Source organism: Alosa sapidissima, chromosome 18 (genome assembly GCF_018492685.1).
Source record: "Alosa sapidissima isolate fAloSap1 chromosome 18, fAloSap1.pri, whole genome shotgun sequence".
NCBI lineage: Eukaryota > Metazoa > Chordata > Actinopteri > Clupeiformes > Clupeidae > Alosa > Alosa sapidissima.
In genome coordinates, this window is record NC_055974.1 from 11456591 (window position 1) to 11469945 (window position 13355).

Genomic DNA, 13355 nt, shown 5'->3' on the forward strand with positions numbered 1-13355 from the left:
TGGAATCGTCATGACTTCTATAACATTGTATCCTCGACTAGGCTATTGAGATGCAGCGCCCTCCATATTTATTGGCACCTGTGGAAAATATAGTAAAAAGAGTTTTTAAAAAATCATCTTTTCAGTTGTATCTTAGTTTTGGAAAAATCCAATACAAGAAATAAGGTTAAAACAGGGAAACACATTTATTCTGAGAAGATATTATTTAGTTTTGATATACAGTATAATCTAATTAGGCTAGTGTGTTATATATGCTTTTGCAGGCAATGTGTTTACTTTTGTTCTGAGAAATGCACTCACTGTTTTAAAAACAAAAAGAGGGATTTTAGATTGAGGAAAACTGTAAGATTGAAGATTAAAGATTGAGTGATAGTGAAGAGTGGGCGAGTGATAAAGATGGAGGGAGAACAGTGACAATTTGAAAGCTCTAGAAAATTGTTAGAAAATTGTACTTCTGTTGTTGTAACAGATAGGCCTATGCTAATGGTAGCTAGACTAGGCTGCAACTGAAGTTTTGCCACCTTGGGTGATGTCAAAATCTGGTCTGGACCACACCATACTTTTTGATCAGTTTTTAGCCATTGAGTAACCAGGCTTATTTGCTGTCTGTCAAAGGAGTGAAATCGGACACCTTAGCCTATTCTATCTAATCTCCACCCCTAACGAAACGCCGTCAAATTCCTTAAGTCTTCACACTGTCTTTGTTAGGAAGTGTTACATTTGCAATAGCCTAAATTATAGGCTACTCGTTGTGTTGTTCTAGTTTAATCTTGACCAAGTATTTTCTTTAAAAAAAAAAGTTAAAGAATCGTGCCACGTAGACTAGGTCTACTCAGCTGAAGAACTTGGTTAGTTGAAAACTTGAAGACTGAAACGCCGAGGTTTGAGAATAGGGAACGGAGTTGGCATTGTGTAGGCTAGCGGAGACCAGGAAACAATCCCAAGAAATAAAAAAATAAAAAAAAACTTTGAAAACCGATGTAACCTAACGGAAATAATGAGAAAGACAAATATCTTACATATAGACCTTCCCGTGAAGCAAGGTGGAAAATCCGAATCATAAGGGATCACTGGCGACTAACGGTAAGAATTTTCAGTTTCAGAAGAAGACAGCCAGCTAGCCTACTGTGTTTGTCTATGAAACGGGCTCCCTTGCAAAGCTACAAAGTTACTTGACCAACAGGCCTAGAACTGTTGTATCTCTTTAATGTCCTTTTACACGATGACTATGGGAAACGGAGAACATGTCCTCTCGTTTTTATAATTGCGGTATGTAAATGTAAATATCCCTATGTGGCTGTGGTCAACTGAAAACTGAAAGGCCTCAACTTTTGAAAAACGCAAGGTGTCCAGCCAGTAGGCATGCCTTAAATTCATGTCCACTATCCACTGGCATAGATAATCTGATCCAAGATTACCCCACGAACACCTTAGATGACATCTCAGTCTACTTCTCTTTTTTTGTACTTGGCCAGGCTTAAAAAATGAGAAAATACTACCACTGAGTGCAGGGCCTAGTGCTGAATGTGTATTAGTATGGCAGGCATATCCATAATGAGGAGTCTTGATTCCTGGAAGAAGATGAACCTCATCCTAAGTCTCATATAGTTCCGGCCATAGGCTAATGAAGTGCTTACCTAATTCCAGTAAACTACAGTTCCTGGGATGAGTGCAATGGACTGGGCCAGAAAAGTCACTTTTGCACAAAGCTGTTAATTTATTACCCTGTAAAGTGTTCCCTCTTTATTTTAGTAGCCTCACATGCTTAGCTTCAACCAGTTAGCATCACAGGTGAGCTGAGCTGACTTGTGATGATGATGACTGGCCCATCAACTTGCCCAACACGCTCTTTTGCTTGCCCTGGGCCAGTGGGCCTCTGCTGATGTTGAACCCTGACTGATATGATGTATTTCAAATCTGTATTTAAAGCAGAGGGTGACCATATAGCAGTTCTTGTACATAATCATTGAAATTTGACTCCTAATGCAGATACTGGAATTTGGTTTCACTTTGGCCAAAATTGTGCACGAGGTTCGCTGCAGTGGCCTGACTGATGCTTGTATGTGATTAGCCCAGGTCAGGTCCTCAGACATATGTACCCCCAGATATTTGAAACGAATCACTCTGGGTTCTGTCAATCTCCAGCGGGGTGTTGCTGTCTCATTCTGAAGTTCACAAACAACTCCTTGTTTTTTGCTGACATTTGGTTAGACAGTTTGCCTGACACCAGGTGACCAGCTTCTTCAACTCCTCCATCTTATCCTTGTTGGAGATGAGCCCCACAGCCACTGTAGTCCATCATCAGTAAACTTAACAATGGTGGGACTATGTGAAGACAAAGACCCTATTTACATTTGTTTTTAAAATGTGTCTTTGGTGACCTGATCACAAGTGGTCAACTCTAAAATGTAAGTGTAAAGTAAACAGTCACCAAGATGCATTGTAATCCAATCACTCAAACCACTTGCCGAGGTTTTCTAATTCTAATGTCTAAGACTCATTTGACCACATATCTTTTGTAGTGTAAATGCAAATACATTCTGATGTGTCAATGGGAGTTCTAATGAAGGTGACGCTGCAGTAGTGGAATCTACACAGAGGTGGTCAGCAACGTCTCCGGCTGTACACCTTGAATACATACTGCCATCTCTCTCGGCTTTAAATAATCAAATACATACAGAACAAAATTATTCATACCCCTGGCAAATATTGATTTAATGTTGAGTCTCTTGAACAATATGTTTGTTCTGACTGAAAATGACACTGCAACATGCCAATAGGTTGTAAGATAATGTGGTACTTGATAAAGAATACTTTTCTAACCCCCACAATTGAAATGGACATGGTGTCATTGGAATTTAATGCTTCTTTTTTTAATGCCAATCTCAGGCCATGTCCCTGGGTGAAAAAAAATTCAGCGAAAGCTAAATTCTTTGACCAGGTGTGCCCTTATAAAGGTTTAGCTGACTTTTGCATGTTTGGAGAAGAGTGATCCATTATCAGCATCCAAGATGACCAAGTGATCCATTTTGAGATGGAGTGAACATTTCAACCACCAAAACACCATCTACAGTACAATGTGGAGAATAGCTATAGAAATGTATTAGTTTTGGGTGTTTTTCAGACAATGGGACCTGGTGAACTTCTCAAAGTAAACGGTAACACTAAAACAAGGGGCAAATTGAGAATTTTGGAGGAGAATATCAGGCTGTCTGCCGAGAGACCTGCCCCAATAGGCAGCATTGGACCATCAAACAACACAATGATCCAAAACATACAGCTAAACAAGGCAAGAAATGGTCAATCCATCAAAAAGTGAGCACAAGGCCGGGATGGCAAATAATCGCTCTTGACTCAAAACCCAGATTGCTGTTAAAAAGGTGCAGTCTAGAATCATTGTGGAGACATGGAGAGGCTTGGTAGGTATTATAAGAACCATTTTGAGAGCTGTGAATGCAAATAAAGATGTTTTATTTAAAAAGGGTATGAATAATTTTGTATACGCCATTTTTCATAAAAATGTTAAAAAAGATGAAAATGCTTCTTTTTTTGATTCCATGTTTCTACCACATTGTCTTACAACCTTTTGACATGTGGTAGTGTCATTTTCAGTCAGAACAAACATACTGTATCGATAAAGAGAAAATCAACATTGAATCAATATTTGTCAGGGGTATGAATCATTTTGTTCTTAACTGTATTTGCCAGGAATAATGTGTAGAGGGGGAGCTCTTTATGTTCACAAAAACACAACTGTAGTATTTGGGGACTCAACATCAGTTTCTCATCAGTGTTTCTCCTAAACCACTGTGGGCCTTAGCAGTTTGGAAGAGGTTCTAAGTTAGAATTGTTGGAGTGCTTTGTTCTACAGTACATGAACATCTTCAAATGTTAGGGATGTTTACAAGTTTTTTTAGTTCAGATTTTAGTTGTCTTTGAAGTTATTCTGTTTCAGATTACAGTACAGCATATATACCAGATTACAGCACAGGTACATACAGTTGTGCTCAAAAAAATAGCAGTGCCTTTAGAAAAATGAGTAAATGTCAAAATTCTTCAAACAAATTGTACTTTCATGAACACAGATGCATTGGGGACACAGTACATTCTATTCCAAAGCAAAACAATTGGGCAAAGTCATCAAAACTTAAATAATAATAACGATATTTCATAGAAAGTCAGAAATGCCATGTTCAAAGAAATAGCAGCGTTGCCATCTTTCCTTGGAAACTCAAAAATGTACTGTACAAACTAAGAAATTCTTGATAAGTGAACTTGGCTGAGTATCCTAAACTAATATTTTGTTGCAAAACCACGGTTTCTGATAACTGCTTCACATCTGTGGTGCATGGAGTCAACCAACTTCTGGCATCGTTCAACAGGTATTGCAGCCCAGGTTAATTGTACTGTATTCCACAATTCCTCTTTGTTTCTTGGTTTTGCCTCATGCACTGCACTTTTTATGTCAGCCCACAAGTTTTCTATGGGATTAAGGTCCGGGGATTGTGCTGGCCACTCCATCAGTTGAATCCTGTTCATATGGAACCATGCTTTTGATCATGGATCAGTTCGAGTACATCAGGATACTGGAAGAGGTCATGCTGCCATATGCTGAAGAGGAAATTTCTGATCCATGATCCCTGGTATGCGGTAAATAGGACCAACACCGTAGTAGGAGAAACATCCCCATATCATGATGCTTGCACCACCATGCTTAATTGTCTTCACTGAGTACTGTGGCTTGAATTCGGTGTTTGCAGGGTGTCTGACATACTGGAAGAGGTCATGCTGAAGAGGAAATGCCTTTGAGGTGGACCTTTCAACAAGATAATGACCCGAAACACACCAGCAAGCGAGCAAAAGCATGGTTCCATATGAACAGGATTCAACTGATGGAGTGGCCAGCACAATCCCCGGACCATAATCCCATAGAAAACTTGTGGGCTGACATAAAAAGTGCAGTGCATGAGGCAAAACCAAGAAACAAAGAGGAATTGTGGAATACAGTACAATTAACCTGGGCTGCAATACCTGTTGAACGATGCCAGAAGTTGGTTGACTCCATGCACCACAGATGTGAAGCAGTTATCAGAAACCGTGGTTTTGCAACAAAATATTAGTTTAGGATACTCAGCCAAGTTCACTTATCAAGAATTTCTTAGTTTGTACAGTACATTTTTGAGTTTCCAAGGAAAGATGGCAACGCTGCTATTTCTTTGAACATGGCATTTCTGACTTTCTATGAAATATCGTTATTATTATTTAAGTTTTGATGACTTTGCCCAATTGTTTTGCTTTGGAATAGAATGTACTGTGTCCCCAATGCATCTGTGTTCATGAAAGTACAATTTGTTTGAAGAATTTTGACATTTACTCATTTTTCTAAAGGCACTGCTATTTTTTTGAGCACAACTGTACCTGTGCAATATACAGTGCAAATAACTCTGAGTAACTGCTATGTACAGGAGTTTAAAAAGGAGGCAGAAATAATTCCAATCATGTACAATATGGTTTCTATGAAACCCAGTCAAACATCCTTTCTCAGAACTTTGTGTAAAGAAGGTGGCCTACTTCGATTTATCCTCCATGATTAGGTGTTGTGCAGAATACAATTGTAATTTTCCAGCACATTAAAATTGGGTGGTTAACATTTTATTAACTAACCATACCATAGATAATTATGACACTGTGGCATTCATAAGTATATCATCACTCTGGCATTTTCATATTTTTCATTAGTGTTTCCCATACATTGACTTATTTGTGGCGGCCCACCACAATATCAACATTGACCACCACACAATGATTTTCCAGGTTGTGCTAAATTGTGCTTAAATCTGGTTAGCATCATAACCACGCTGCGCTAATTTGTTAAAAACTGTTGAATTCAAGTTAATTCTGCAAACCTACCACCACAAATAGAATTCAATTCTGTGGGAACCACTGCAAGCACCCAGTAGAACCCCCCTCATCATGCCAGCAGCAATGGAGTCAAAAGGAGTGGGTGAGATGATGAGATGCACAAGTCTGAACAGCATCAGTCCTGAGTTAATACGAGGATCACCACACCCTGTTCATCTCTTTTGTGTGTTGTGTGAGTTTGACATGTGTTCAAGCCTTGGCATCTGTTCAGCAGACAAGGCAGCAGTAGAACACACAGTAGGACACAGACATTATTTGCACTTCTCCTCTCAGGGCAAACTGCTACCATCCTGGCATTCTCTTGGTGTTACCATCCAATGATTAAATTCTCACAGCTACAAAATCTTTTTATCTGACGAGTGGCTCAGTAGTATCTCTGTGTACTTGTCTTTGTCCTTGTATTCTTTGCCCTTGTGTTTCGGGGATTTAATATAGCTGAGTGTTTGAGACATTGTAAATTATGGAGGAAACAAGGGATGCCAATCTCTTTGAAAAGCTTCTGATTTATTAATTTTACTTGGTCGTGCTGAAACTGGACCCTGGATAGAGTTTTTTTTTTTTTTTTCATAACATCTGATTGAAGGTAGTTCATAATTTATTTTCCCTGACAGACTGATTGAATCTGAGGAAAGTTTACTTATATACAATGTATTCATCTCTTTCACAGAAACGTTCTAAACCTTCCGACACCTTTGGAAGATCAATGGAGGGAACGAAGGAGCAAGAGAGAGAGAGAGGAGAAGAAAAAGAAAGTGATGAGACAGAGGAAGACACAGAGGGTGCAGCACCAGTGTGGGAGAAGGACTACACGGAGGATGATCTTGGTTTGCCCATCATGCATTGGGAGGCCTTGAGCCTACGGATTGCAGAGCTTGAGAAACAGGAGGAAGAAAGGAGAGAAAAGGAGGTTGGAATTGTTTGGACAGATATTTAAATGTGTATGTTTTAGCATTAGAAATAATATAATGTAATAATATTTTTTGTTTCTTTTTTGTTTCACAAATATTGCTGTACACAACTGACTCTGCTTCTTGACTGTGGGTCAAATTGTGCCATGCACCCAAGTAAAAGAAAGTGCACATAAAAAAACTACATATTTTTCAACCTACACATTAACATCAGTATCCATGTTACAAAATCACAATATTTGAGTATGCAATTTTTACTGCAATATTATTATGTTTTCTTTCAATACAATATAACATAAAGTAACATATTTGTCAATGTTATATTAGACCACATTGTTTAACGTGAGAAAAAAGAAACATTTTAAAGGGACACCAGGCAAGCCTGATGCTTTTTCTCTATGAAGCTCCCCCTAGTGTCTGTACGTGTCGATACGTGTGCGAGCCCTCGCTCGGTCTGAAGCTCTTCCTTTTCTTTGCATCTTCTGTCAAGGGTTTTCGTTGCTTCTTCGCCAGCTCTGCCATTATACACACGTTTGCAACAATCGCTAGCGTTTCGTTAGCCTGCCTCTGTGCTGGGGATGCAGGATGTAAACTGATCCTGCTTCTCGCGATGTCTGAGACTTTGTGAGACTGAAGGTCGGCGGGTCGGATACACCGAACTTGCAAGCGGGATATTCTTCCTACAGGCAGTAGGGGCGGGCGAGAGAGTCTTCATTCGCCCTGTAATGAGTCATTTAACCATATACCGACTTACGAAGATGATTAAATAACACGAAAACGTTGCCTGGTGTCCTTAATCTCTTGAGCTTGCGAACAAGCCTGGTATACTGAGAGATATCAATTAAAAATTGGAAAGAGCTTGCCAAGTTCAAAGAAGGTTGCTACAAGTATCCTCCTTGATTTGGAGCTTACAGACACACAGTCCAGCAATTTCTACTTAACATTGAGTTATCCAGATGCCTGGACGAACCATTTCAGAGGGTGACTGGTAGAAGTGAAGACATTAATTAATGCAGCCAATGTTATGTGAAGCTGCTGTCGTTTGTCCTCAATGAGGTCTTGTTAATTTTATGTCCGTCATCCATGCTGTAGGCGGTAAAGTGGTGACACGCCTATTTCATAAGATTGCAGTATTTCTGAATGTACGCACTTTGGGTGTGATTAGAGAGTTTAGGGGGAGGATGTGTGTCAATCAAAAGTGCATAACTGGAAGCACGCAAAAATTGACTTGCCCGTGAATGGTAGTATACGACCCTCTACTGTAACTCCAACTATAGTATGTAAAACGTCTGTACTGTACAAATGTACTTCCGGCACTTACTTCATCAGTCATCAGTCGTGCTTTTGGCAGTTTGTCAACATTTATGTCTTGTGACCTTTACCAGGGTATTGCAAAACTTCCAGACTGGACAAAGGGACAAGATCTCGGAATCCACCGGGACACCTGGGAAGACGGAGAGGACCTCAATAGCCGCGTGACGGCTCTAACATCACGGTAGTACACAGGTGTCACTCCAGGGGCACCTTTACAGTCAACTCCTAATGTGTCTGATTCATAATGGTAATATACTGTATATACGATTTTATTTTCTGCTTTTAATGGCATCCTTTCTGTGGATGCTGAAAGAGATGGCTAGATGTGTACAACAACATGTAAATGGAAATCTCATTGGACATCTCCACAGGGGCCATATGAATCTGCAGCTGTGCTTCATCAATGATAGTGAAAGTGAGGAGGAAGAAGAGGAACAAGTAAGAGAATCTGCTTTTATTTGTCCTATAATTTGCCAATAATATCTGTTGCAAGGCATTTGTGATGTTGCCCATATGGAACTGACTCAGCGTTTTTAAACAAAGGATGGTTGGTAAACAGATGATGATGATAATGATTTACATTTATTCATTTAGCAGACGCTTTTATCCAAAGCGACTTACGTATGTCAACAAGAGCCATTGTCCCCGGAGCAACTCGGGGTTAAGTGCCTTGCTCAAGGGGCACAAGGGTGGTATTGAAGCTGTAACTTTTCAGGCTACTAGCATGCTAGCCAGGCTCCGTTGATGATGTTGATGATTGTGATGAAGCATTTTATTTTAGTCAATTATTATGGAGCTGGGGGAAGGATAGACATGTTACCCTTTACTAGCTGCATGACGGTACATTTTGCTGCCAGTGTAATTGTAATACTTTTTATGACATGGAGCAAGAAAATGTCTGAAGCTTCATGCTGTTTTACATATGCTCTGTTCTCTTATATGGTGTGTTCATGAAGACGACCAAGCGAGCAGGAAAGAGGACTGCACAGCCAGCTTCATCAAATGCCTCTATAAATAAGAGCAAACCAACCGGTTTCAAGATGGAAGTCCGAGCTGCTCTGAATGCCCTCAGAGATAAACTGTGGACCGAACAGAAACGGGAGGTGTGTAGTGTGAGTGTGTGTGTGTGTGTGTGTGTGTGTGTGTGTGTGCTTGAACAGAAACAAGAGGTGTGTAGTGTGTGTGTGTGTGTGTGTGTGTGTGTGTGTGTGTGTGCTTGAACAGAAACAAGAGGTGTGTGTGTGTGTGTGTGTGAGTGTGTGTGCTCGAACAGAAACGGGAGGTGTGTGTGTGTGTGTGTGTGTGCTCGAATAGAAATGGGAGGTGTGTGTGTGTGTGTGTGTGTGCTCGAATAGAAATGGGAGGTGTGTGTGTGTGCTCGAACAGAAACAAGAGGTGTGTAGTGTGAGTGTGTGTGAGTGTGTGTGTGTGTGAGTGTGTGTGTGTGTGTGTGCTCGAACAGAAACAAGAGGTGTGTGTGTGTGTGTGTGTGCTCGAACAGAAACGGGAGGTGTGTGTGTGTGTGTGCTCGAATAGAAACGGGAGGTGTGTAGTATGTGTGTGTGTGTGTGTGTTGTGTTGTGTGCGTGTGTGTTGTGTGAGTGTGTGTTTGTGCTCGAACAGAAACAAGAGGTGTGTAGTGTGTGTGTGTGTGTGTGTGTGTGTGTGTGCTCGAATAGAAACGGGAGGTGTGTAGTATATATGTGTGTGTGTGTGTGTGTGTGTGTGTGCTCGAATAGAAACGGGAGGTGTGTAGTATATATGTGTGTGTGTGTGTGTGTGTGTGTGTGCTCGAATAGAAACGGGAGGTGTGTGTGTGTGTGTGTGCTCGAATAGAAATGGGAGATGTGTAGTGTGTTTGTGTGTGTGTGTGTGTAGTGTGTGTGTGCTCGAACAGAAACGGGAGGTGTGTGTGTGTGTGCTCGAACAGAAACGGGATGTGTGTAGTAGTGTGTTCTTGAACAGAAACGGAAGGTGTGTGTGTGTTTGTGTTCTTGGAACAGAAACGGGAGATGTGTAGTATGTGAGTTCTTGAACAGAAATGGAAGGTGTGTATTGTGTGTGTGTTCTTGAACAGAAACGGAAGGTGTGTAGTGTGTGTGTGTTCTTGAACAGAAACGAAAGGTGTGTAGTGTGTGTGTGTGTGTTCTTGAACAGAAACGGAAGGTGTGTAGTGTGTGTGTGTGTTTTTGAACAGAAACGGAAGGTGTGTATTGTGTGTATTGTGTGTGTGTTCTTGAACAGAAACAGGAGGTGTGTTATATAGCGTTTTGGAAAAGAGCTCTTCATGTACTTTGTCTTCTCCATTATTATTGTTGTAGGATTTGTGATGTTTTGACATTTCATTTACATTTCATTCCTATGGTATTTGTGTCTACAATATAACTTTTATGTGTATATGTTCTGCTATGTTGCTTTGCTAGAGTTCTTCACATAAGATTCTGAAGAAGCCGCTTGACCGTAGTGAGCTACAAAAGCTCAGCCTAAGGGAGCTCATGGCATTACGGACCTCTCTCAGCAAAGACATTCAAGGTGAGAAACTATTTTGTTAATATAACTATATGTCTCTTCAAAATGCTGACTAGCCTGAAGTACTTAATTGGATTACAATACCATGCTGTACAAATTGTTAGCAACAGTCATATGATTTAAAAAATAATTTAAAAAGAAGCAATGTACAATATATTATCACTCTCTGTGACATATTTGACATATTTGTTAGAGGCCTTCATACGTCCAACACTTGAATACATTTTCCACATTATGAGACACTCTGGTCCACTGAAACATCTCCAGATATTGACATGTTTACTGTCTAATGAATGTTGCATTTGTCTCGGTGGTAATTATTCTAATGAAGGTTGTATTTGTGTGGGTGTGTTCATAGACCTCAGCTCAGAGCTTGTTGGTCGCCTTCTTACACGGGACCAGCTGAGGACGGAACAGGACGCCATGCTTCTGGAAGTGCAAGACATGACAGCACTCTGATGCTGTCAGTGCCCGACTGCTGCTAGGGCAAACAAAACAAAAAAATTACTGTGAAAAACTTAATCAGTTTTAAAGACTTGTGATTGCACAGTATTTTCAAACATATCTTTATAAGGGAACTGTTTCAGAATGTCAGCTGCATGATGTTGCTGGGCACATGCCCCCATATTAATCCAAATCTATATAATTTTTCTGGAAGATTTACAAGAAACAACATGCTTGGAAAATTACCTCATTGCCTGGTTATACTGGCCACCTTCGATTCCCTTGGAATGTATTGCATTTGAGTTGCAGAATTGTCCAAGAATGATAAAAGACACGGAGGAAATCTGACTTCAAAGACTTCAAACATGCTCGTCACATTTGGGTCCTCCCTGTGATCCTGCGTTTAAAAAAAAAAAAATCAAACCAAGACTGAAATCCTATAAAGTGAATGGATTAACAATATTATTCTTTTCTACTACTTGAGCATAGGTGTACAACATAAGGGAATAACATTGTCTTTTTTATATTATTGTTATTGTATATTTCATGTGTTGTTATCGTCGTAATATTGTCAATATGGTTTTACCTTTTTGTATTATCTGCCAATTTTAAAAACAAATAGTTTTTAATGACTCTGTTTCTGATGTATAGATGTGTCATAATCTGGTGGGTCTTTTATGACCAGTGGAGTGTGGTTACCACAGTCAATAATTTTTTGGTTTTGTAAAATTATGCTGGCTGCAGCAGAAATGCAACAAAGGACATGGTAATTTATCTTGATCTCACAATGAAAACAGTGAGGACACATCCTACCTTGAAGGGAAGCATATTTATCTCCTTTGTCCTTGTTTCCTTTGACATCCCATAGAGCTGAAGAATACAAAGCAAAGGGTTTGAGACCATTCCTCTCTACAAAATCTCTCCAGATCATCCAGATTCCGTCCTCTCTTGTGCCTTCTCTGTGGCTCTGTTTTCTAGTCTTGGAAGAGACTGACAGAATTGTATTGAAAATGTTCAGGTTTTTATTGGAGTTCAAGATACCATGCACAGTAATGAGGTTCCCAGGGCCTTTTGGATAAAAAACAGCCCTACAGTATCATAGACTGTCCACCATATGTATCATGGGGCTTGGGGTTCTTTTCAGTATGGACATTCTTCTATACGGCAAACCCACCTTGAGAGCTCAATTTTCATTTCACCTGACAATAGAATCTTATTCTAGACAAAGTTCATTGTGTAGCATTCAGTAACTCTAGCCATTAACATTTGTGATTAAATAACAGGAAAGACTTTTTCCTGGCATGCCTTCTAAATAATCTATTAGCACAGAGGTCACTTTTGAAGTTTTTTGGAGGCTTGGTGTCCCCAAGGTGCTATTTTTGGTCCTTATGGAATTGTGTGCCTCTCTTGCCATCCTCCTTTGAGTTGATTGGAACATATTTTTTTTTATGTCTTGACATATTTATATGTCTGGCAAAGGTCAACACACTTTCCTTATATTTGAAATGAGTGTATTCTCTTATCTTTCCCATGTTGAAAAATGACTAAAATGACATTTGGCCTCTGTGTCACTTTGTCACAACTTTATTTTATACCTCAGTGAAACAGGAGGTCATTGATTACTGAAAGAGGAAAGACATAAATGGAACAGCATTGACATTTTGTTAAAAAGATTTTTTAGGGGGTGCCAATAATTGTGTAATTGTTTACACAATTGTCTCAGTCTATATGCCTTTTGTTCCCCCTTTCAACAATATATTGTTTGAATGCAAACAGTTTTATTTGACTTGTAATATTAGGTGCAGTTTTTGTAACATTCTTAAGTTCTATTCATATAGATGTCTTTGAGGAGCTTGCAAGCTTCTGTGTGTCTTGTCACAGCCAACAAGTGTCTTTGCTATGGCTTACATGATGAGATGTGGGCCAATACTATTTTGGGGCAACACAACAGCTTATGTGGGTATATAGATGGTCAAACAGGTTATGACTGAATTTATATGTTATTGTCAATAATTTGTACAGCCTTGTTTTGTATTCACTGAATAAATAAGATGTTTTAACAAACGTTAATCGCTTATCTGATTCCTATCACAAATGCCTACCAACTAAAATGTCAATTTGTTATAAACTTAGAAATGACCCATTACTCAAAGTGAAGTTGATACAGAAAAACGAATGAACTTTCATGTGTTTGTATGTATTTTGCCCAAGCTACCTTGGCAAGTTTTCATGGTTTTC

At 39.6% G+C, this 13355-nt stretch overlaps 1 protein-coding gene across 1 annotated transcript; it reads left to right on the forward strand.

The window, feature by feature from the left end:
* Window positions 1-16: 16 nt before the first annotated feature.
* On the forward strand, window positions 17-13182 carry si:dkey-6n21.12 (schwannomin-interacting protein 1). Its single transcript, XM_042069813.1, has 7 exons — window positions 17-1083; window positions 6590-6829; window positions 8216-8325; window positions 8516-8582; window positions 9101-9247; window positions 10568-10676; window positions 11032-13182. The coding sequence occupies exons 2-7, from the start codon at window positions 6626-6628 to the stop codon at window positions 11130-11132; spliced, it is 738 nt and encodes a 245-aa protein (XP_041925747.1). The 5' UTR covers window positions 17-1083; window positions 6590-6625; the 3' UTR covers window positions 11133-13182.
* Window positions 13183-13355: the final 173 nt, after the last annotated feature.